The 21604-nt window shown below is 40.3% G+C and overlaps 1 protein-coding gene across 1 annotated transcript in view; it reads left to right on the plus strand.

The window, feature by feature from the left end:
* The window catches only part of SUCLG2 (succinate-CoA ligase GDP-forming subunit beta), a 276580-nt gene that overhangs the window by 237543 nt on the left and 17433 nt on the right, over nucleotides 1-21604 (plus strand). The window contains exon 10 of the mRNA XM_028110361.2: nucleotides 20021-20141. Within this exon, the coding sequence (XP_027966162.2) occupies nucleotides 20021-20141 (121 nt within the window). The remainder of the gene's footprint in view (nucleotides 1-20020; nucleotides 20142-21604) is intronic.

Below are 21604 nucleotides of genomic sequence, written 5' to 3' on the forward strand. Positions count from 1 at the left end.
ATGCAAAGGAGGAAATTCCTTGTCTTTGAAAAGGTTTAGGCTATAGCTGGCTGACCTCTCAGGCCCTGTCCAGCTCTAATGGTTCATTTATGATTCATTCATCTCCTCAGCATGTCCACATTACATAAGGCACCTCCCTCTGCTGGAGGAGGGGAAAGAGAACATGTCTGTGGGTTATGTGTTAAATTGTTCAGTCTTAAAGTTCAGTCTCCTACACGGGATCCTACCAGCTATTATTGTCTAAGCTTTGCTAAAGAAGCAAATTTTCATTTCTACTCCCATTTTTAGCTTTGAGAAGCTAGTTCAGTTCCTTGTTAAAAAGTATTATAAGCATGATGTAGCATCATTATTAAGAAATGTATTATACAGTATGAATGTAGTGCTAGATGAATTTATGTGAATTATTCCATGTTTGAGGAGGAACCATTTGGTACTTGTTCTGAATAAAATTGTTTAAGGGAAGGAAATTGCAGATGTACCGTTTTTTCACCCTTTTTCAAAACTTTTGGCATTGTCTAGGCAGCTAGCAAGGGTGATTGCCCTGAAAATAAGATGACTGTAGCACTTTCTAGGTATTCTAGATCTTCAATTATTTCTAAAATCATTGCCAAATGCAACATTTATGGAAAAGCTTACAATTAAACCAGGTATGTTGAAAATTTATGCTTACATTGGTGAAACATCAAAATTTTATGGTAGTACTGTTTTTTTCCTGGAGACAAGAATTCTCTTTTCCCCAATTTTTCATGACTCATCCTCTCTCAACTCATCTTTCTTATCCTTTGAAACTTCCTCTTCAGAGAATCAAAAAAGCTTTCTTCATCATTTTTTTCCCTCCAATTCACAAGATCTCCACTTTTAAGTGGAAGAAATAATGTTAGTTTTTTCACAGGGATTGATTATAAATTCCTTCTCTGTGCTGAATTACACTGGCCTCTAGTGGATACCTGTCACAATTATGTTTCATATTGATCTTGCCTTAACTCATTTACTGTAATACTATACTGTATATTTTAATCATTTTTGAGAATCTATATTAAGCAGCACAATCAGAATTATCAGAGTTTTGGAGTAGATTTCATCATGCGATTGATTAAACTTTATGTCGATAGTCCCATACTTGTCAATGTTCTTGACAAATCTGGATGATTTGCTGGAATTTTATAAGATGGAATTGTGATGTTAATGTCATAGTACTTGTCATTTAACACACATTGTACATAAGACATTTGTAACAGCTGTTAAGAAAATAATCCAGGGGCACCTGGGTGGCTCAGGCGTTGGGCGTCTGCCTTCGGCTCAGGTCATGATCCCAGGGTCCTGGGATCGAGCCCCGCATCAGGCTCCCTGCTAGGCAGGAAGCCTGCTTCTCCCTCTCCCACTCCCCCTGCTTGTGTTCCCTCTCTCGCTGTGTATCTCTCTGTCAAACAAATAAATAAAATCTTTAAAAAAAAAAACAATCCAAGTACTCTTTTCAGATAAATAAGCTATTAATGGTATATCAAATTATCTTATATCCATAAAACAAAAAGTAGCTGACACGTTCCAAAACAACATCATCATGGTGGAGTTTTTCCTCATATAAAATTTAAGAAAATCATCCTCTTACTAAATATAAATCCATGTCATTTCCTTGGACTTGCAGATCAGTAAGTATACCTCAGTATGACAAAGGATGACAGTTTTCATTCTAAGATGCAGTCAGTAAATGGTAAAATTATATCCGTATTTATTTGGTGATCTGCCATTAATTCAAGTGTTAAATATTTTCTATTGAAAACAACTCAGTTTCACCATATTTTTAATAAAGCTGCTTAAACCATTACTGAAGTCTACTCTTGACTACCAGTGAGCCAACAATCAAACCACTAATTATTTGATAAATGATGCTGGATCTTATTTGCAGGGTGGTTCTGCCTCAGGATCTCTCATGAGGTTGCAATAAAAAAAGTAAACTGAGTTTACTGTCATCTGAAGACTTGATTGATTTAGGCAGGGGGATCCCCTTCCAACGTGGCTCACTTACATGGTCATTGGCAGGAGTTCTGAGTTCCTTGCTGTATAGAATCCTCCATCCGGCTGCTTGAGTGTCCTTATGGCATGGCCAGAAACCCCAGTGCTTTTTATAACCTGGTCTCAAAAGTTGCCTACTTCCACCATATTCTCTTATTTGAAGTGAATCACTCAGTCTAGCCTGCACTCAAGAGGAGGTAAAGCTCTACATGTTGAAGGAAGAATATTAAGGAATTTATGGACAGATTTTATTTTTTTATTATGTTAATCACCATACATTACATCATTAGTTTTTGATGTAGTGTTCCATGATTCATTATTTGCATATAACACCCAGTGCTCCATGCAGAACGTGCCCTCTTTAATACCCATCACCAGGCTAACCCATCCTCCCATCCCCCTCCCTTCTAGAACCCTCAGTTTGTTTTCAGAGTCCACCGTCTCTCATGGTTCATCTCCCCCTCTGATTTCCCCCCCTTCATTCTTCCCCTCCTACTATTTTCTTCTCCTCCTCCTCCTCCTCCTCCTCCTCCTCCTCCTCCTCCTTCTTCTTCTTCTTCTTCTTCTTCTTCTTCTTTCTTCTTTCTTCTTTCTTCTTTCTTCTTTCTTCTTCTTTCTTCTTCTTCTTCTTCTTCTTCTTCTTCTTCTTCTTCTTCTTCTTCTTCCTTTTTTTAACATATGTTGCATTATTTGTTTCAGAGGTACAGATCTGTGATTCAACAGTCTTGCACAATTCACAGCGCTCACCATAGCACATACCCTCCCCAGGGTCTATCACCCAGCTACCCCATCCCTCCCACCCCCGACCACTCCAGCAACCTTCAGTTTGTTTCCTGAGATTAAGAATTCCTCATATCAGTGAGGTCATATGATACATGTCTTTCTCTGATTGACTTATTTCGCTCAGCATAACACTCTCCAGTTCCATCTACATCATTGCAAATGGCAAGATCTCATTCCTTTGATGGCTGCATAATATTCCATTGTGTGTGTGTGCGTGTGTGTGTGTGTGTGTGTGTGTGTGTGTGTATACCACATCTTCTTTATCCATTCATCGGTCGATGGACATCTTGGCTCTTTCCACAGTTTGGCTATTGTGGACATTGCTGCTATAAACATCGGGGTGCACGTACCCCTTCGGATCCCTACATTTGTATCTTTGTGGTAAATACCCAGTAGTGCAATTGCTGGATCATATGGTAGCTCTATTTTCAACTTTTTGAAGAACCACCATACTGTTTTCCAGAGTGGCTGCACCAGCTTGCATTCCCACCAACAGTGTAGGAGGGTTCCCCTTTCTCCACATCCCCGCCAACATCTGTCGTTTCCTGACTTGTTAATTTTAGCCATTCTGACTGGTGTGAGGTGATATCTCATTGAGATTTTGATTTGGATTTGCCTGATGCTGAGCGATGTTGAGCACTTTTTCATGTGTCTTTTGGCCATTTGGATGTCTTCTTTGGAAAAATGTTCATGTCTTCTGCCCATTTCTTGATTGGATCATTTGTTCTTTGGGTGTTGAGTTTAAGAAGTTCTTTATAGATTTTGGATACTAGCCCTTTATCTGATGTGTCATTTGCAAATATCTTCTCCCATTCTGTAGGTTGTCTTTTGGTCTTATGGACTGTTTCCTTTGCTGTGCAAAAGCTTTTTATCTTGATGAAGTCCCAATAGTTCATTTTTGCCCTTGCTTCCCTTGCCTTTGGCGATGTTTCTAGGAAGAAGTTGCTGTGGCTGAGGTCGAAGAGGTGTTCTCCTTTAGTATTTTGATGGACTCCTGTCTCACATTTAGGTCTTTCAACCATTTTGAGTCTATTTTTGTGTATGGTGTAAGGAAATGTGTGGACAGATTTTAAAGCCACCACAGAAGATAATCTTCATGGGAGGATTTGGCCTTTCAGGTTGGATTGGTTTATGTAGAATAGGTGTTTCAGGCTATAGCCAACGACTTGAGCCAAGATGTCACGTCACATTGGGGTGACAGAGGTCCTGTGGGGAAGGAATGTAGGGCAGGGAGTATGACACAGTAGCTTTGGAGCCCTGGGACCTGCCACTCTCCAGATGTATGACCTTGGGGACACCTCTTAACATCCCTGTGCTGATGTAAAAGTACCACCGTAAAAGAGGAAAAACCATCACTTTCCTCACAGGATCATAGTGAGATAGAAGTAAGTTAGCCCATCTAAAACACTTAGAAAACCACTTGGCATCTTAAAAAGTGATCAATAAGTATTGACCACTACTTCTGGCATTAGCAGTATTGTTACCATATGTGGATTCACACTCTTAACTCTTCATTCTGCTCTTCCTTAGCCTATGAAATCCTGCTGGGTTATCCTCTTCAAACTTGTTTCGTTTTTCTCTCCCCCTAGAGTTTTATTCTATATCCCTCCATTCACACATGCAACAGTTGTCCCCCAGAGTATTCCTGAACATGCAGAGATGCTAAAATCCCTTGGGAGAGAGGGAGCATCAGAAAGCTGCCGAGAGGGTGCCCACCCCAGCAGGAAGGAAGCGTGAGGGTTTGGGGGGGTACCTCCCAGCACGCTGGCATGCCTGGCTGCTGAGGCAGTTCCAGTGGTGAAGCACTGGGGACAGATGCAGTTCTCACAGACGTTTTGTCTAGGAAGTTCAGTGTCTTCAGAAATCCAGATTCCTGGCTGTGGAAAATGCAAAGTTCTGAGCACATTAGGCCTGCACTCCCATGGCAACCATCGGCTGGGTTATGTAGCAGCAGTCCCTTTAGAAAAGGCTTGTCTTCTGCAGGAAGTCGAAATCTCTGGTCTTAATCCAGGCCCTCCTCACTCATTTCTTCACCTCCGAGGCCCTGGAGGGCATTGAGTTTGCAACCCCTCTCTCCAGTTAGAGGCTGGCACTCTGAAGTTTAGTCTCGCAGTATAAGCTTCCTTAGGAAGGACCGCCACATTCATGATATGCCATGCCTCTGTCACAGCGGCCACCGAGAACTACAGCATGAAACCATGCAGGAATTCCAGTTCACAGACCCGACTGGGCAGAGATTCTTATCTTACCAGCTAGCTGATGAGAACTTTGGAGGGCAGCTAGATGACATGGTGCGGAAGGAAACTTGACAGGTCACATGTGTGGTGGGAGTGGACATTATGAGAGGTGTCACCTAGTCAAGGCACACAGGTAATGGGAGTTGACCTGAGCTAGTCCTGAGCAACTCAGAAGACTATTCCAAGGTTTCTAGAGTGAAAACTTGGACATGATGTTCAGGATGATCTTAAGAAGAAGCAAAAAGTGATCACTTCAAGGCTTTTACAAAAATGCATCTGTGACTCCCAGGAGCTTCTACTTTGGTAGGACATGAACAGGCTTTAAATAGATACAAGAGTACCTTTTAGATTTAGCACATAGGAAAATGCACATTCATGAAATAAATCCATACTGAGGGACATAGGGGGGAGGGCTTCTGCAAACAAAGGGATTTTTATTTTTATCCAGGTGTTTCAGAGCATAAAGGGCAGGTACGTGTTTAGGGAAGAGAGGATGAGGCTCTAACATGCCAGGAAAGCAAATACTTCTCTGAATTATATGGATTCCAGGAGTAGGTGTGCATGTGGGGCCCTACCAGGTGATACTCACTTCCCAGAAAGCTATAGAGATCTTACATAGTTCGAGAGCTTCTCTTCCCTTGCCTACATTTTTTTCTTGGTTGTTAAGCCACCCTGTACGTATTCCCTTGGGGTACATTTTATTGTTGACTATTAACAGCTCAATGACACCGTTTATTTACTTGATAAAGCAGAATAAATACAACTTTTGAGATAAATGTGAGGTCACTGCTTACAACTGGGTCAGTATAGTATCATGGAAGTTAAACATCGTCTTTTGCTAGGACTACAGACCTACATTTTTACCTATTATCCACCTTTTCAGGTTTGTCTCCATGTTACTTGTATTCTGCTTTTAGACAGACTGGGAGGCCACATGGGGATTCAGACTTATTGAGCCTATCTTTCATTATGCTGAAAATAAGATTTGCAAGTCACCTTCTAGATGATCCTTCCTTAGTTTTCGTTTGCAGCTAATAAACCAAATGGAGCCATTTCAGTGCTGAGAAGCTCGTTTTCACCTAACAAGCTATCATTTGTCATTTATAATGGACAGGACCCAAGGTAATAAAGCATTTGGCTTGTTTTCCTCTTTCTGCCTTTACCTTGGGTATAGATCCAGACAGTTAATGAGCAATAATTTCAGAATCTTAGGTGTTAGCCATCTCCCAAAAAGAACCAGAGAAAGAAATATTTGATAATACTCATTGAAATGGCTTGAGCTGACAGTGTTCACAATTTTTTTTTTAATTTTTATTTCATTATTTAACTCAGGACCACGGGTATGTTGTAGAGAAAGGAGAACTAAACAAACAATTAACCTTCCAGTTCTAGAAGGTTCAGATGAATGGACTTTCTCAAATTCAAGCTGGGCTGGTCAAAATAGGATGTTGTTATCAGTCTCATTAGGAAATGATGATTCACTCAACTCATGGTATATGGAGGAGAATTTATTTGCAAAGAAATGCATAGTGAAGGTGTGGGTAGGGAGTATAGGAACCATAAGAGAAAGTGCAGGAATTGGGAGCTAGCAGCCTGGGACCACTTAGATCCTTAAACCAAAAGGAAGAGAGAAGGGGTGGTCACTTAACTAGAATAAAATGTAATGCAGGCCTTCTTAAGATGATTGCATCTTAAGACCTGTTGTGGAAGGACACACTCACTCAAGACAACCTCACTGGGAGGAACCTGGAGGAATGTGAACACCCTGACTGCAGGTCCATCTGCACCTGCAGAGGCTTCCCAGATGCCAGACAGAGAAAGGAACCCGTTCCTGTGGTCCCTAGAGTCAGCCTTCTAAGGTCCAGAGGAGCAAGGTGGGAAAGGGTGGGATGGGTCAGGAGAGGCACAGGGATCTGTAACGTAGGTCCCAAATAACATCTTTCTGATAGTTGGTTGAACATGTGCCTCAAGGGGTAGAATATTTGGGAATCCTTTTGTAAATAATAAGTCTAACAACTTGAGAACTCCACTGAAGTCCACAAAAGGTTAACCATGGGTGGGAGAGGGTGTGGCCAGCCAGTGATTTAGACTACTTTGAGGTGAAAAGAGTTTTGTTACATTTCATTCCTAGTAGGCTGTGGGGAGTAATCTGCTCCAGACATGGTATTATGACATTTGCTGAACCGCTAAATAAATTAATCAGACTTCCACACAACAGATTACAGCAAGGTCAGACAGTGATATCACAGTAATTTTAGAATATTGTGTGTATAGCTCAGGAGATTTTTTGGTGACAGTGGTATCGGATGCTGTTAGGAGTTGAAAAATGAATTCCGTAGATTCCTGTCCTCCCAATATTAAATACTACCGAGCATCAGTTCTGTCCAGGCAATTTAGAGGAACCCTAATTCAAATGGGATGTTGATCTTAAAATTACAGAGGTTTTAATGGGTAACTTTCTTGGAGGTTTTTTTGTTTCGTTTTGTTTTGCTTGATTTACCTGAATTTAAACTTTTGATGCTAAGAAATATTATCTTCAGTGACTTTTGTGTTTAAGATTCTGGGTGTGAAGTTTGGGGTTGAGGTCCTCTTACTGGGATGAAAAAAGAGTGGGAATTTAGAAAATAAATGGAAGCAAATACAGAGAAAATTTTTGGCGGTAAACTGATTTTCGCAAATATATTGGAAAGATCTGTTATGAGAAGAAACATATGTATGTGTTTTTAAAATGTGTTTTATTTTACGTAAAAGTGGTAACACAATTTTTATATAAAAATTTAATATAAATTTTAGTACATAATAAATAGCTTGTAACTATTAAGATCTTAGTTGGAAGCTTATATTTTGACTTTTCCCAGTTACCTATTTATCTATTAGTGGTTTTGATATAAATTTTTGTCAATCCTTTGTAACTCCAGAAAACTAAATAATCAAATGGGTTTATCTGAACAGATGTATGAAGCATCACAGAATCATTATATGCCACCTTCATCTTACACTAGTGTAAGTCTTGTTATTTACAGAAGCAGTGGGTTTTGCTATTAACTAAATTTATCTTCATTTCTCTATGGCGTGAAGTGTGAATCTCTGTGGTCCTAAGTTTTGGCTCTGTCTGCTTAGCTAATTTTGTTTAATTGATGTCAGTCATGAATACACGCAAAGAAATCACCCATGGAAGCATTTTCCCTCCTTTCTTATAGGAACAGTTATCCTGTGAAGACTATTATGTTGCAACAATAGATAGATAGACATCCTGTTTATAGATTAATAAATGGGTCTTCTACCAAGTTGCCAATTTTATGGGTATTCTCTATATTAACTCTCTAACAAATGATGATGGAATATACATATTCACATTCATCAAGATGACATAAGTCTGAAATGATGGGACAAAATACTACTCAGAAAGAATGTGCCAATAAATATTCTTAATCTGCACCAATGTAATTCCCATTACAAATAATATATAGATACTACATTATGAGTAATGAGTATCCTCCCTTGAAAGCAATTATCTGTTAAGCTGGGAAAGCAGTTCTGTAACCAAAATGATTCTTAACAGTCAATTCTGATACCTGATTTCTTAAGTGAGAATTGTATGCCTTTTTTTTTTTTTTTAAGCTTTTTGCTGCTTCCTGGTGAACGGGTAAAACCAAAATCTCCTTGCTTGTTTTCTTTTTTTTTCCTTTTAGTTTCAGATAGCTCTGTGGCCAAATTACACATCATAGAAGTTATTGCAAGAGCTATTTTGAACACATGGCACTCAAAAAGAACCTTATATTTGCCATTCTAGGTACCCAAGTTGTTTTTGTAATCTTAACAATGGTTCTGATTCTCAGTTCCAAAGGATGTGGGAGATGTCTCTGCAAAGGATAAAAAACACGTCTGTGCTGTTCCCTCAAGTGTCTGTGTCCTTCAGTCCTTTTAACTTCTTGTCTCCTGTGCCTGCTTATAATGCCAGCTAATATTTCCATCTTTAGATTTTTTTTCCTTTTCCTGTTTCCTGTTAATAGCTGACTTAACCCCAGCCACAGTGTTTACTAGCAAGTAGGGAACCATTTGTATTGACAAGGATCCTTGGACTGGTCTTGGCATTCATGGTTGGTGTTCTCAGTTACCACAGCTTTCCAGTTTTGCAGACACTTACTTATAAAAATGATTCAAATAGTGACATGATTGGTATCTTTGGGGAGAAGGCCCTAGGTCCATGTGCCATTCAAACACTCAATACACCAGCTCCTGAACTCACTGGCAATCAGACATCCATCCTTTTGACTCTTGTAGAAAATGACTAAAATAGGATGTTGCAAATTAAGACACAGATTGTTTGCTAAAGCTCTCATAAGCTGGAATCCATACTGTTTGATCAGATGACTTTTTTCATAAAACATTACATAGGCGTAGAGCTTCCCAGGACACACACTGGAAAGCTTTCACTTTCTAACAGGCATTCATCTGGGGAGGAAGTATGGCTTTATAATTTCTGTGGTGCAGTATTCATAGTATTTTTTCAACCTGTTAAAAAAACAAGGCACCTGGGTTGCTCAGTCAGTTAAGCATCTGACTCTTGATTTCGGCTCAGGTCATGATCTCAGGGTTTTGAGATGGAGCCCCACATCAGGCTCCGCACTGAGTGGGGAGCCTGCTTAAGATTCCCTCTCTCTTTCCCTGTCTTTCTGCCTGCCGCCCTCTCCCTCTCTCTCAAATAAATAAAATAAAATAAAATAACCAGTTTTTATAATGGAAGATGCCTTTGTCCTATCTAGTGCTGGAAGTTGGTACTCATTTTTTTTTTTTTGGTTTTTATACACTTAAACATACATAACTATTGAAATTGTAATGATTATGCTAGATGTGAATTAGGTTTCCTTACTGTCTCATTTTTCTTTGTAAAAGAATGGCAATGTTGACATTCAGTTCTCATTATCAAAATTTGTGTTATATGACTCCAAGATTAGGGAGACAAACATAAAACACACCTGATTTGACTCTTTTCCCCCACTGCCATGACAGGCATTGTTTATAGGTGGCAGATCCCTCCCACTGAACCAGGTCATGGCCCTAACCTTATTCTCAACACAGTACTCCAAATAGCCCCACAGAGTTACTGTACCTTCCAGTGACCATTCCATCACCTAATACTTAAAATCTGTATCAACAGTTATGTCTCAAATGATATAATTCTCCATTAGAATTTTACTGATCATCGTTAGAAATAATTAATATTTCTATATTCTAATAATAATAACAGTGGCAAAGGGATAAATTTCAGCATGATGGAAATGAGCAAGAGGGCTTTTCAGTCTGCAGAGAGGGGTTTTGCAGAGACATCTATTCTATTTCAGGACAAACTCTAGGTTTTGAGGGATCCACTCTTACAGCATCATCATCACTCTATAATCCCATCTAAGTAGGGATTGCAAACCACAAGCTCTGGACAATGCTTTTATCAGTAAACAGGAAACATTGGGTGGTGCAGAACCAAAACCCATTGGTCCACAAAACTCTAAAAGGTATCTTACCTCTGATCCATTTTAATGGGGCACTGAGATTTGAAAGCAAGAATTATGTGGGCACTAGAATATAAGACTCAGAAATGTGCCCTTGAAATTTAGAATAGAAGCAAAGTAGAGCTGGGGCTTTTGACTAATCATGGAAGTCACTGGTTATAGAGAGATAGCTAGCGGAAGGAGAAAGACCATGGACTTTGAAGTCAAACTTGCTTGGTGCAATTCATGGCTCCATTGCTTCCCAGCTCTTATTTGAAGCTCTTTGAGCCTCAGCTTACTTCCTAGGGGAAGTTGTAGTACATAATTACTAGCACCTAGGAAAATTAACATGCAATGCATGTTATTCCTCTATACCATTTTACTTATTTTTGTGAGGAGAAGATTTCAGGATATAACTAGAGAAGGAATTCAGGAAGAAGAGAATAGATCAAGGACAAATTAGACACATTTCTCCCAGTTCATTCTGGCTGTTTTCAGACATCGCGCCTAATGGAAACTTGGCTCTCCCTCCAAATATTGTTCATCCACATGTGCTATTTCCGTGCTGTCAGTTTTGGAATAACTGATTGCAGAGTAGGAATAAAATGGTTAGGTTTATCTCAATTAATTAAAAATGCCAAAATGTTTGATAGGAAGGGTGATGTTTAAGATACTTTCTTTTGATTCTGAGATGATTCAGGCTGGATTGTCTGAACTCACAAAGAAATTAAGAGGGCAGAGTGAGAGGGTGAGTTCTTCAAGAAATACTCTTGTTCTTCTATCATTCCTAGAGATTTAGAGGGTGTGTCATTTGCTTCAACCCAGCGATCCTAGTGCTTAAATTCATGCAAAAGAAAATAATTTCAAATTTCAAGAACAAACCAAAAGTAGAAAAGCAAGCCAGAGCAGCTCATCCCAGTTGAACTGAGCTGTTGACTTATTTGTAAGTTTACAACAAAACCCAAGACTGAATTCCTCACCTGAGTCACTTCCTTATTTACTGAATCCGTTTAGACTCCCCTCTCATTTAGCAGAGTATTTTTATTAAAGCCAGGCATACAAACATCAATTATCCAAGCTGCATCTAATTTCCTTCACCATTTATTTTCCTTCGTTGGCTGCCAATGGATTAGAAGACATGATTAGAATTCAGCAGGAAAATAAAAATAACAAAAAAGAGAAAAGCAGTTTAACAAAAACAGATGCTTAACCAAGAACAACAACATTCAGAATTAAAATAACTTGTGATTAAAAAGTCCTTATCTCGCCTAGTATAAACATGCTTGCTTGATTTTTCTCAGCATTCCTGCTGTAATGGGACCAAGTTAGCATGCTGAATTAGAACAAGCAGAGGCAAAACCCAGTAGTTGCACTGACTGTGCTTAACGTATATATACTACAATATGTTTTTTTTTCTTGTTTGCTTTTTTTAATTTTTTTATTGTTATGTTAATCACCATATATTACATCATTTGTTTTGGTGTAGTGTTCCATGATTCATTGTTTGTTCATAACACCCAGTGCTCCATGCAGAATGTGCCCTCTTTAATACCCATCACCAGGCTAACCCATCCCCCTACCCTCCTCCCCTCTAGAACCCTCAGTTTGTTTTTCAGAGTCCATCATCTCTCCTGGTTCGTCTCCCCCTCTGACTTACTCCCCTTCATTCTTCCTCTCCTGCTATCTTCTTCTTTTTCTTTTTTCTTAAAATATGTTGCGTTATTTGTTTCAGAAGTACAGATCTGTGATTCAACAGTCTTGCACAATTCCCAGCGCTCACCGTAGCACATACCCTCCCCAGTGTCTGTCACCCAGCCACCCCATCCCTCCCACCCCCGACCACTCCAGCAACCCTCAGATTGTTCCTGAGATTAAGAATTCCTCATATCAGTGAGGTCATATGATACATGTCTTTCTCTGATTGACTTATTTCACTAAGCATAACACCCTCCAGTTCCATCCACGTCATTGCAAATGGCAAGATCTCATTCCTTTTGATGGCTGCATAATATTCCATTGTGTATATATACCACGTCTTCTTTATCCATTCATCTGTCGATGGACATCTTGGCTCTTTCCACAGTTTGGCTATTGTGGACATTGCTGCTATAAACATTGGGGTGCACGTACCCCTTCGGGTCCCTACATTTGTATCTTTGTGGTAAATACCCAGTAGTGCAATTGCTGGATCGGATGGTAGCTCTATTTTCAACTTTTTGAGGAACCTCCATACTGTTTTCCAGAGGGGTTGCACCAGCTTGCATTCCCACCAACAGTGTAGGAGGGTTCCCCTTTCTCCACAATATGTTTTAAACGCAGTACAGTACTTAACCATTTGCAATGACAGTTACAGAATGGCTTGCTTATTGGTGAAGTTTTATTTGTTTGCTTCCAGCCAATATTAGGGAGAGAAAGAGAATAATGAAGAGGCATTCAAGACAGGCTTATGAATTTGTGAAAGATACAGACTTTGTTTCAGAGAAATGATATTAAAGTTGGCATGGACACATTCATTTAATCAGCCACTACTACAGTGATGGCAAGAACATGGTGCAACAAAGGAAGAGAACTTAAAATATGAAAAGTTCTGCCAGAGAGATTTCAAATGATGCAAAGGCGGCAGGATGGCGGTTGCAGTGAACTTGAGGCTAACCATGAATCAAATCATGTCTATGTCAGGAGGTGGCAAACTATGGCTTATGGGCCAAATCTGGCCCACTTGCTTTTTTGTAAATAAAGTTTTATTGGAACACAGCCACACCTATTCATTTACATAATGTCTGTGACAGCTTCCATGCCGCAATGGCAGAGTTGAGTAGTTGGGACACAGCCTAGTTCACAAAGCCTATATAATATTTACTGACGATCCCTTAAGAGAATGTTTGCCAGGGGCGCCTAGGTGGCTCAGACCACTAAGCGTCTGCCTTCGGCTCAGGTCATGATCCCAGGGTCCTGGGATCGAGCCCCGCATCGGGCTCCCTGCTCAGCGGGAGACCTGCTTCTCCCTCCCCCGCTCCCCCTGCTTGTGTTCCTGCTCTCATTATCGCTCTGTTGAATAAATAAATAAAACCTTAAAAAAAAAAGTTAAAAAAAAAAAAAGAATGTTTGCCAGCCCTCATATGTATGGTATATGTCAGCGGCACCCCTAAGATTGCCCATGTATTATGGTATGGTGAAACGGACCTTGGTTTGAACTGTGACTTCTTAACAGCTAGGAGACCCTAAATTCTCTGAGCCTCAGGCAGTTCATAAAATGGAGGTCATTATAAACCCATCTTATAAACTTAATGTAAATATACTGTGGAGGCTGAATGAATGATAGTTCCCTTCCCAGCATCCCTGAAGGCTGTGCAGTTGTCTTGAAACCAGAAGCTTCTCAAACTCCTTCTCATGGTGTTTATTCTGTGAAGACTCTGCATCATTTGGCCCCAGCCAGGGTGGTCCATCTCATTTCCCACTACTCCACTTCTCAAGCTCCAGGTACATGGTACTCTGGCTTCTCTTCAGTTTCTCAAATCCACCACATTATTTTTTGCTCCTCTATCTTTGCCTATGATATCCTGTTGTCTGGAGGTACTTACTCTTCATTGTTCTCTTAATTTCCATAGTCTATTCCTGACCGTCCTCCAGATTCCAGGTTAAATGTCACTGCCTATGAGAGGCCCTCCCTGACTACTCAGTGTAACGTGGGTGCTCTTCTGTGATCTCAGAGTACCCCCTATTTTCTCCCCCGATAATTGTTATTACAGTTTGCAACTTTAGATACAAATATAGAACATTTTTGTCTGTTTTTTTTTCTTTAAATATCTTTTGTCAGCTTAGCTACTGGCTGCACTCAATGGTTAGAAGAGTGCCCAGAGGGGCGCCTGGGTAGCTCAGTCATTAGGCATCTGCCTTCGGCTCAGGTCATGATCCCGGGGTCCTGGGATCGAGCCCCGCATTGGGCTCCCTGCTCGGCGGGAAGCCTGCTTCTCCCTCTCCCACTCCCCCTGCTTGTGTTCCCTCTCTTGCTGTCTCTCTCTCTCTGTCAAATAAATAAATAAAATCTTTTTTTTTAAAAAGAGAAGAAAAAGAGTGCCCAGAAAAGAGGAGGCCCTCAAAAGTTTATTTTGAAAAAATGACTCACTTTTCATTGAGCAATCTGGCAATATTTGCATTTCATTAAATGTAGTCAGGATAGGGTCACCTGGGTGGCTCAGTCAGTTAAGCGTCTGCCTTTGGCTCAGGTCATGATCCCAGGGTCCTGGGATCGAGCCCCACATGGGGTTCCCTGCTCCACGGGAAGCCTGCTTCTCCCTCTCCCTCTGGTGCTCCCCCTGCTTGTGCTCTCTCGCTGTCTCTCTGTTGAATAAATAAAGTCTTTAAGAAAAAAAGTCAGGATAATGTGGAAGAAAACTGAATTTTTGATCCTGATGACATGCTGGCTACATCATTAGTACAGGGTTGTTTGTATCTCTCTGAACTGGCCTTTCCTCATCTGAGGATGGGGTAGGCAGCCCCTGCCTCCCATGCTTGCGGTGGAGTCAGCTGTGGTAATGAATGGGGAAAATAGTAAGCACGGTACATGTTGTAGGTCCTCGTTTGCTGGCTCTGAAAGATACTTGACAGTAGATGAAGTGATGGCCCCAGTGATTCTCCAGGACTTTAGTACCTTCTGTGTCCTTATCTGTAAAGTGGAAAAAATAATTATGCCCACCTCATATACTACTCATTTGTTAAACACATTAATACATGTAGAATAATTAGAATCCTGTCTACCATATGCTAAATGCCCGGTAAACATTAGCTATTGTTGTTTATAGCTATTATTACGCTTGATTTCTTGTGGACACTTTTCCCAGAAAAGTACACATTTAAACAGCATTTTATAAATAGTTGCAGAGAACTCACAATTCCCCTGAAACTCCTACTCTTCCCGTACGCACAGACGCTATGTGTTATCCTTTACCATTATCTGCCTTTGAGGCCAAATCCTAAAGGAGCATTTGGTCGTAGGACTTACTCTAAAATTACCCAAAAATATTATTGTGTGTATGAGTTTAATCTGTCTGGGGTTCCCTAATGTTCATCAGATACTCAAAAAGATGATGTTGCCAAAAAGGGTTTTAGTAGTGATTCTGTTGGTTGGTTTGTTTATTTGGGGTTGAAAGGAGCTTGATAAATACCAAAAGCTACAGCTTTTTTGCTTTTGAAGTTCATTCTTTACTTTTAATTGTGGACTCAAATCTGCAGCCAGAGTATATTTTACAAAGCCAAACACACAACAGACGTTTGAAAAACCTGCATTTGGCTTGTCCGATTACCTGCACAACTGCCAACAGCCACCGCAGACCTTGGCGTGGGAATTGCTGTCTGGGGGCTGGGGGCCTGCGCAGAGTTTCTGGCACCAGATCTGCCTCACTAGATGATCTTCAACTTTTCTGAAACTGTAAATAGCAACCCTTGTAATTCTCACCTGAGAATTTGGAAAAGCCTGTTCGTAAAAGCACTTAGGAATCTTCCAGGAAAGTCTCTTGGTACCTAAATAGACCTACCACTGACTTTTTTTTTTTTAAACATTGTCTTTGCCAGGAAAACAAAACAAAACAAAAAGACTACTTAAAGTTGCTATTGGTATTGTCATGAAACAAGTTAGTGATTGTAATAATGAATGGACACATGAGGCACACATCGAAAATTGGACATGCTTTATAAATGCTAAATAATAATAATGATGTCACGAGTCTTTCATTTTCAAACCATCTTAATTTCATTCTCAGTTTGAAACTGTAAATTATAGTCATTAATTAATAGAAATTGGCCCAGAGTGAAACCTTAAATCAGATTTTCACTAAAGTGCATGACTGCAGCAAATTATAGTGGAAGAGAATGGCATCATCTCCACCAGAGATGATGCCACCCTGGGTGGTGATTTTCCTCTCCGTGCTCTGTGGTACAGCAGGTGTTCTAAACAATCCCCTTTCCCTGAGCTAAGCAGCTTGTGAGTACTGCTGTGTCTTCTTGTTCTCGTAAAAGTCCTAACTGCGTTGTTAGTATTGGTTAAACTCTCCTTTCTTCCACACTAACCTGCCCTCTCTCTCCCTTTTGCATTCTCAGCCTCTCTCTCTCTCCCCCTCCCTCTCTCCCTTCCTCCCTCCTTCTCTTATGCTCTCCCACGGACTGCATTTCTCAGCTCATGTTTGCTCATGTGCTTGTTCTTCTTTCTCTGTCCCTCCCTGCCTCTCCTATGACTGCCCCCTCTAGCCCCCTGAAAGGGAGGCTGCTTTCAACACCTGCCTTCACCCAGCTCTGGAAAGGGAAGAAATAAGGAAAAGAGCCAAGTTCTCATCCCTGGCCTCTGGCACCTGCAACTCTGTAACCATACCATCTTGGGCTACTTCCCCATTTAGTCCCCATTTAGTCCCCATTTAGTCTGTAGATCACGAACTAACTAAGTTGGGTAACCGCTCTCTGCCTTCATCCTGGCTGCTCTCTGCTACCTGACTCCTACTCTTTCCCTTTCTCTGTTGACCAGAACATCACCTCTCGCGTGGTAGCTGTCTGCATCGCTGGCCCCACCCTGGGCTTAGTTCTGTGAGGCATCTGTAGACTTTGGGTTGTAACCGCCGTTTTACTGGTCTGGCTCTCGAACTAGTCCTTGAATTCTTTGAGGACAGTGATGATATCTTATTCATCTTCATATCCTAAGCCCTTCACTCTGTACCCGGTACAAGGAGGATGGCCATTAAGCATCTACTGAAATTAATTTAATTCCTTCACTCTTGAAACCACTATTTATTAGATGACTATGCCATGTTGTGGATTGCGCTAGCTGTCACTCGACAAACTACATGGTCCTGTTGTGGAGGAGCACAAAGGCGAGTTGCACACTGTGGATGGGGTTGCAGGGTGAGAGGTAAATAAACTCCACGGGAGAACAACAGTCCGTTTCTCAGTGAGTCTAAAAAAGGCAACTGATCATTCCTCCACTGTTGGAAAAAAGGGCTTTTCCTTGGGTTCAGTGCCAGTGCACGTGGTTGGCTTACTTTTAGGTACAAGTTGCTGAATGAAGGGTATCTATTTTTAATGCCCGATGCTATGAGATACTGACATATGAGAGCCTCATGGAAGCTGAACACCACCAAATCCAGATGTCACGTTTGGCACTCACTGCAGGGAAGGCACCCACGGAAGAGCACTGAGCCGTGGGGTCCTGGGCCTCTTCCCTTCTTCTTGCTCCCCTACTCCTGCCTATTTAGGTGAATTCACATGTGTTTGTTATGTGAGCTATAACTACCCTATAAAGATGGATGAAACCGAGCCCTTCACCCTAACTTGATGAGGCAGGAAAAGCTCACCAAGAAATGGTTGACCTCTGAATTCATCCTTAAAGAACGTACAGGTTGAAACGTGAGAGAGATGTACAGGTGGCTCTGTGTACTTTACTAGAAAAGCCTAGTCCTTGTGCACAAACCTGCGTAAGCCTCAGCGGTTCCTGAGTTTCTCTCTCGGGCCCCGTGGAGTCATTATTGCTCTTGAGTGTTTTTTATTCCATTGTTTTGGCAAGTTCCTCTCCATCCCACAGCTATTTGGAGACTACTGCTGTACCAAGCCCCGGTGCTAACAGCATTTAATAGCTGTCATTAGAAAGCAAGCTTCTGCTTACCAGTCAGCCTGCTGTGAATGGTAATGGGAGGTTTCTGTTTGGGGAGTGGTCCCAGTCTCTAATTGGTTTGAAAAATATTGCTCATTTATTTTATTCTTAAGACATTACCTTTTTATTGAGCTTCAGTAAGTGCCTCTGTCCTGTTCTAATGCAGCATAGCTGTAGTGTACTGAGGGAGGTTTTCTTCTTTCTTACATGTTGTGTAGGTAACTTGCCCGTGCTCGTTGTTGCTTGCTGAAATAAATGCATGTATAGATGTCCGTTAAGTTCTTTACAGGCACATACTAAGCATTTCATGTGTATTAGCTCATTTAGGCCTCTCAACAACCTTAGAGACTAGGTACTGTTACTCCCCCCTTTTAGATAAGGAAACCATGTTCAGGACAGGGTATGTAGCTTGCCCAGGATTCCAGTGCTAGTAGCTGGCACGCATGAAGAATGAGAGCTGACTTTGAGCCTCACCACTGCAGCATGTTAGCTGGGTAACCTCGGAGCACATCATGTGAATTCTCTGTGTAGCTTTACCACCTACAGAGGGCTAACCTTCACTGGGCTTACTGAATAGGGTTCAGGCAAGAATCAAAATTTAAAATAAGGGTTCACGTTGGGTACTTTCTGAAACAGTTAAGTGCAGAACACATGTAAGACATTCTTTTCTTGTATTTTTTTTTTTAAGATTTATTTAATTGAGAGAGAGAGTAGGGGAAGGAGCCGAAGGAGAGAATCTCCAAACAGACTCCCCGTGGAGCGTGCAGCTCCACGCAGGCCTTGATCTCACGACCCTGAGATCGTGACCTGAGCTGAAAAAACAAAAGTCGGATGCTTACCCAGCTGAGCCACCCAGGTGTCCCTCCTCATATGTTTTGTGAAGTTAATTTAGCATATTGAAATAATAGGATTTTAAAATGGCATGCAACACTCACATATATGCTTTGGTGTACCTTAATTTAATTGAGGTGCCATCGTTGGAATTTTGACGCCTCCAGCTTGATGAATAGCCATTTTCTGTGGGTGTTATCAGTTAATCTAGGTAATGAATTCTCTTCATTATCTTGTTCTTCTGTTAATTATACAGGATTTTCTTATGCCTATTTATCAAGTCAGTATGAGTCTATTTTTTTTTTTGACCCACATGCCTTTGAATATGGAATACGTACAAACAGGTTAACATGATGGGTTTAAATTTACATTTCTGAAAAATTTCCAGTCACTGGTTTAACTTTCCTCAGATCCTTACTTGTGGTATGAGCTTGTATCTCATTCTTTTGGGGCTCATTTTTTTAATCAAAAATGTTATCTAAGATAAACTATTTCTGGCTTTTGAGAATATACCTCTAGCATATCAAAGAGGTAATAAGGAAGCATGGAAAAGCTTGAATCTTTACCTACTAAAACAAAACAACAAATAATCACTACGTTCCTACTTTTGAAATACTCCCTAAAGCTCATGACAGATAAAAATTTAAGTATAAAGCATGGGGGAGGGAAAGAAATAAGTACATAAAATTTTAAATGACACTACTCATAAAGGAACAGTTCTAGACAATATAAGAAAAAGCAGAACAGAGTATGTAATGAGTGGTGATTGATTTCACATTGAGTTCAGAGAATTGAGTGATCAGAGAATATGAGTTAATAGGGTAATGATATATATTGCTATTTACTGATTCAGTACTAAATTTTAACTTTTTTAACATTTTGTGGGCCTTTTGTCCTATATTTTATATTCTGTGGTTAAAAAACCCAGCAATAACAACAAGTCTTATTCTAATTGTCTCTATTGCTCAGGCAGTTAATTTTGAGAATGCCGGCCAACAGCGTTTTGACGGGCACCTTCCTATTTTGGATTTCAGGTGGAAGCCATCCTTGTCAATATTTTTGGTGGAATTGTCAACTGTGCCATCATTGCCAATGGGATCACCAAAGCCTGTCGAGAGCTGGAACTCAAGGTGCCCCTGGTGGTCCGGCTGGAAGGTGAGTCATGGTAGATTTCCACAGTGCCCAAGATCAGGTGCCCAGCATGTTTTTCACATACAGACTTCCTAAGACAACATAAAGAAACACTGGGCTAAGTAGGAGGAAAAACAGATGCTCTACAGAAATACTTCTCTGAGTCTCTAACAGGCTAGTAAGGACTGCCTCTCTCCAAGAATGGCATAGGTTATGATTCTCCAAATTTTCTAAACTCATTTCAGGTATGGATCACTTCATGAGGTTAGTGCTTTGAAACACTCTGAGAAATGCTACTCCAAGATTTATTCATCATGGGAGAGCAATGGTTGTTGAAACTTTTGGTCCTAGAACTCCTTTACTTGTTAAGACTGAAGACCCTAAAGAGCTCAGGTTTATTTTGGGTGATAACTGTCGGTATTAATTGATTACATAATTAATTAAATTATTGAATTAATAAATTAATTTGGTAACAGGTATAACTACTTGGAACTTTTAAAATACTTTTTCAACAATAATTTTATATTGTATATTTTATATATAAATACATATGCTATATATTTTATGGAAAATAACTATCTTTTAAAAATTTTAGTGAGGATAGCAGCACTGTTTTACATTTTTGCAAATCCCTTTACTGTCTAGCTTAATACTTGCTTCTGCATTATATCTGTTGCAATATGTTGTTTTGGCTGAAGTGTGTGAGGAAAATATGGCCTCATGGAGATATCTATTTGAAAAATGGAGGGGTTTTTAATAACCATTTCATATAGTTGTGAATTTTCTTATTGGTACTACACTAAAGTTAATAAGTTACATTTTCTTTTTAAAGATTAGTATTATGTGAAATCTGAAAGTATTTCAGTGGACTTCATACCCTGTTATATAAAAATCGATCTGTCTTGCACATTAAATGGATCTTATACATGTATGGTTTGCAGTACCATGCAAATGGAAAATATTGAATTATGCAGATCTTCCAAAGGTTGGCACATTGCAAAACACAATATCAAAAAATTCACATTTGTTCCTCTCACACCATTCTCATCGGCAAAACGTCTAAATATTGGGATGCTGTCAAGGTGGTAGATGCAGCTTTTCCAGAAATCTAATTTTCACATTAAATAAGGTATAAATTTTATCATCAGCCACACAATGGTCAGCTGTTTTCCTCAAAGTGACAGCCTCGCTTTACTCGTTTTGGAGAAAATCGGTGCCACGTTCCTAAGTCAGGTTAACCACAGTGTGTCCGTCATTCTTCCAAGAAAATATAATGTTCCATAGAGAAGTGGGTGGTTTAGCTTGCTACTCAGACAGTTGCACAAACGCATTTTTTTAGAACAACCATCGTAGTTCAGGATACACCAGACTTGTTTTGTGTGTACTTGCCACTCGGTCACTCAGAGTATTCAAAAGTCCTATGCTTAGGAGTTGAGAGTTAATAAAATTAATATTCCTTTACTGTCCATCAGGGACATTCTTACTTG

The sequence above is a fragment of the Eumetopias jubatus genome, unplaced genomic scaffold (genome assembly GCF_037043125.1).
Source record: "Eumetopias jubatus isolate StellerSeaLion01/CBP00866 unplaced genomic scaffold, mEumJub1_p1.0 scaffold_1, whole genome shotgun sequence".
NCBI lineage: Eukaryota > Metazoa > Chordata > Mammalia > Carnivora > Otariidae > Eumetopias > Eumetopias jubatus.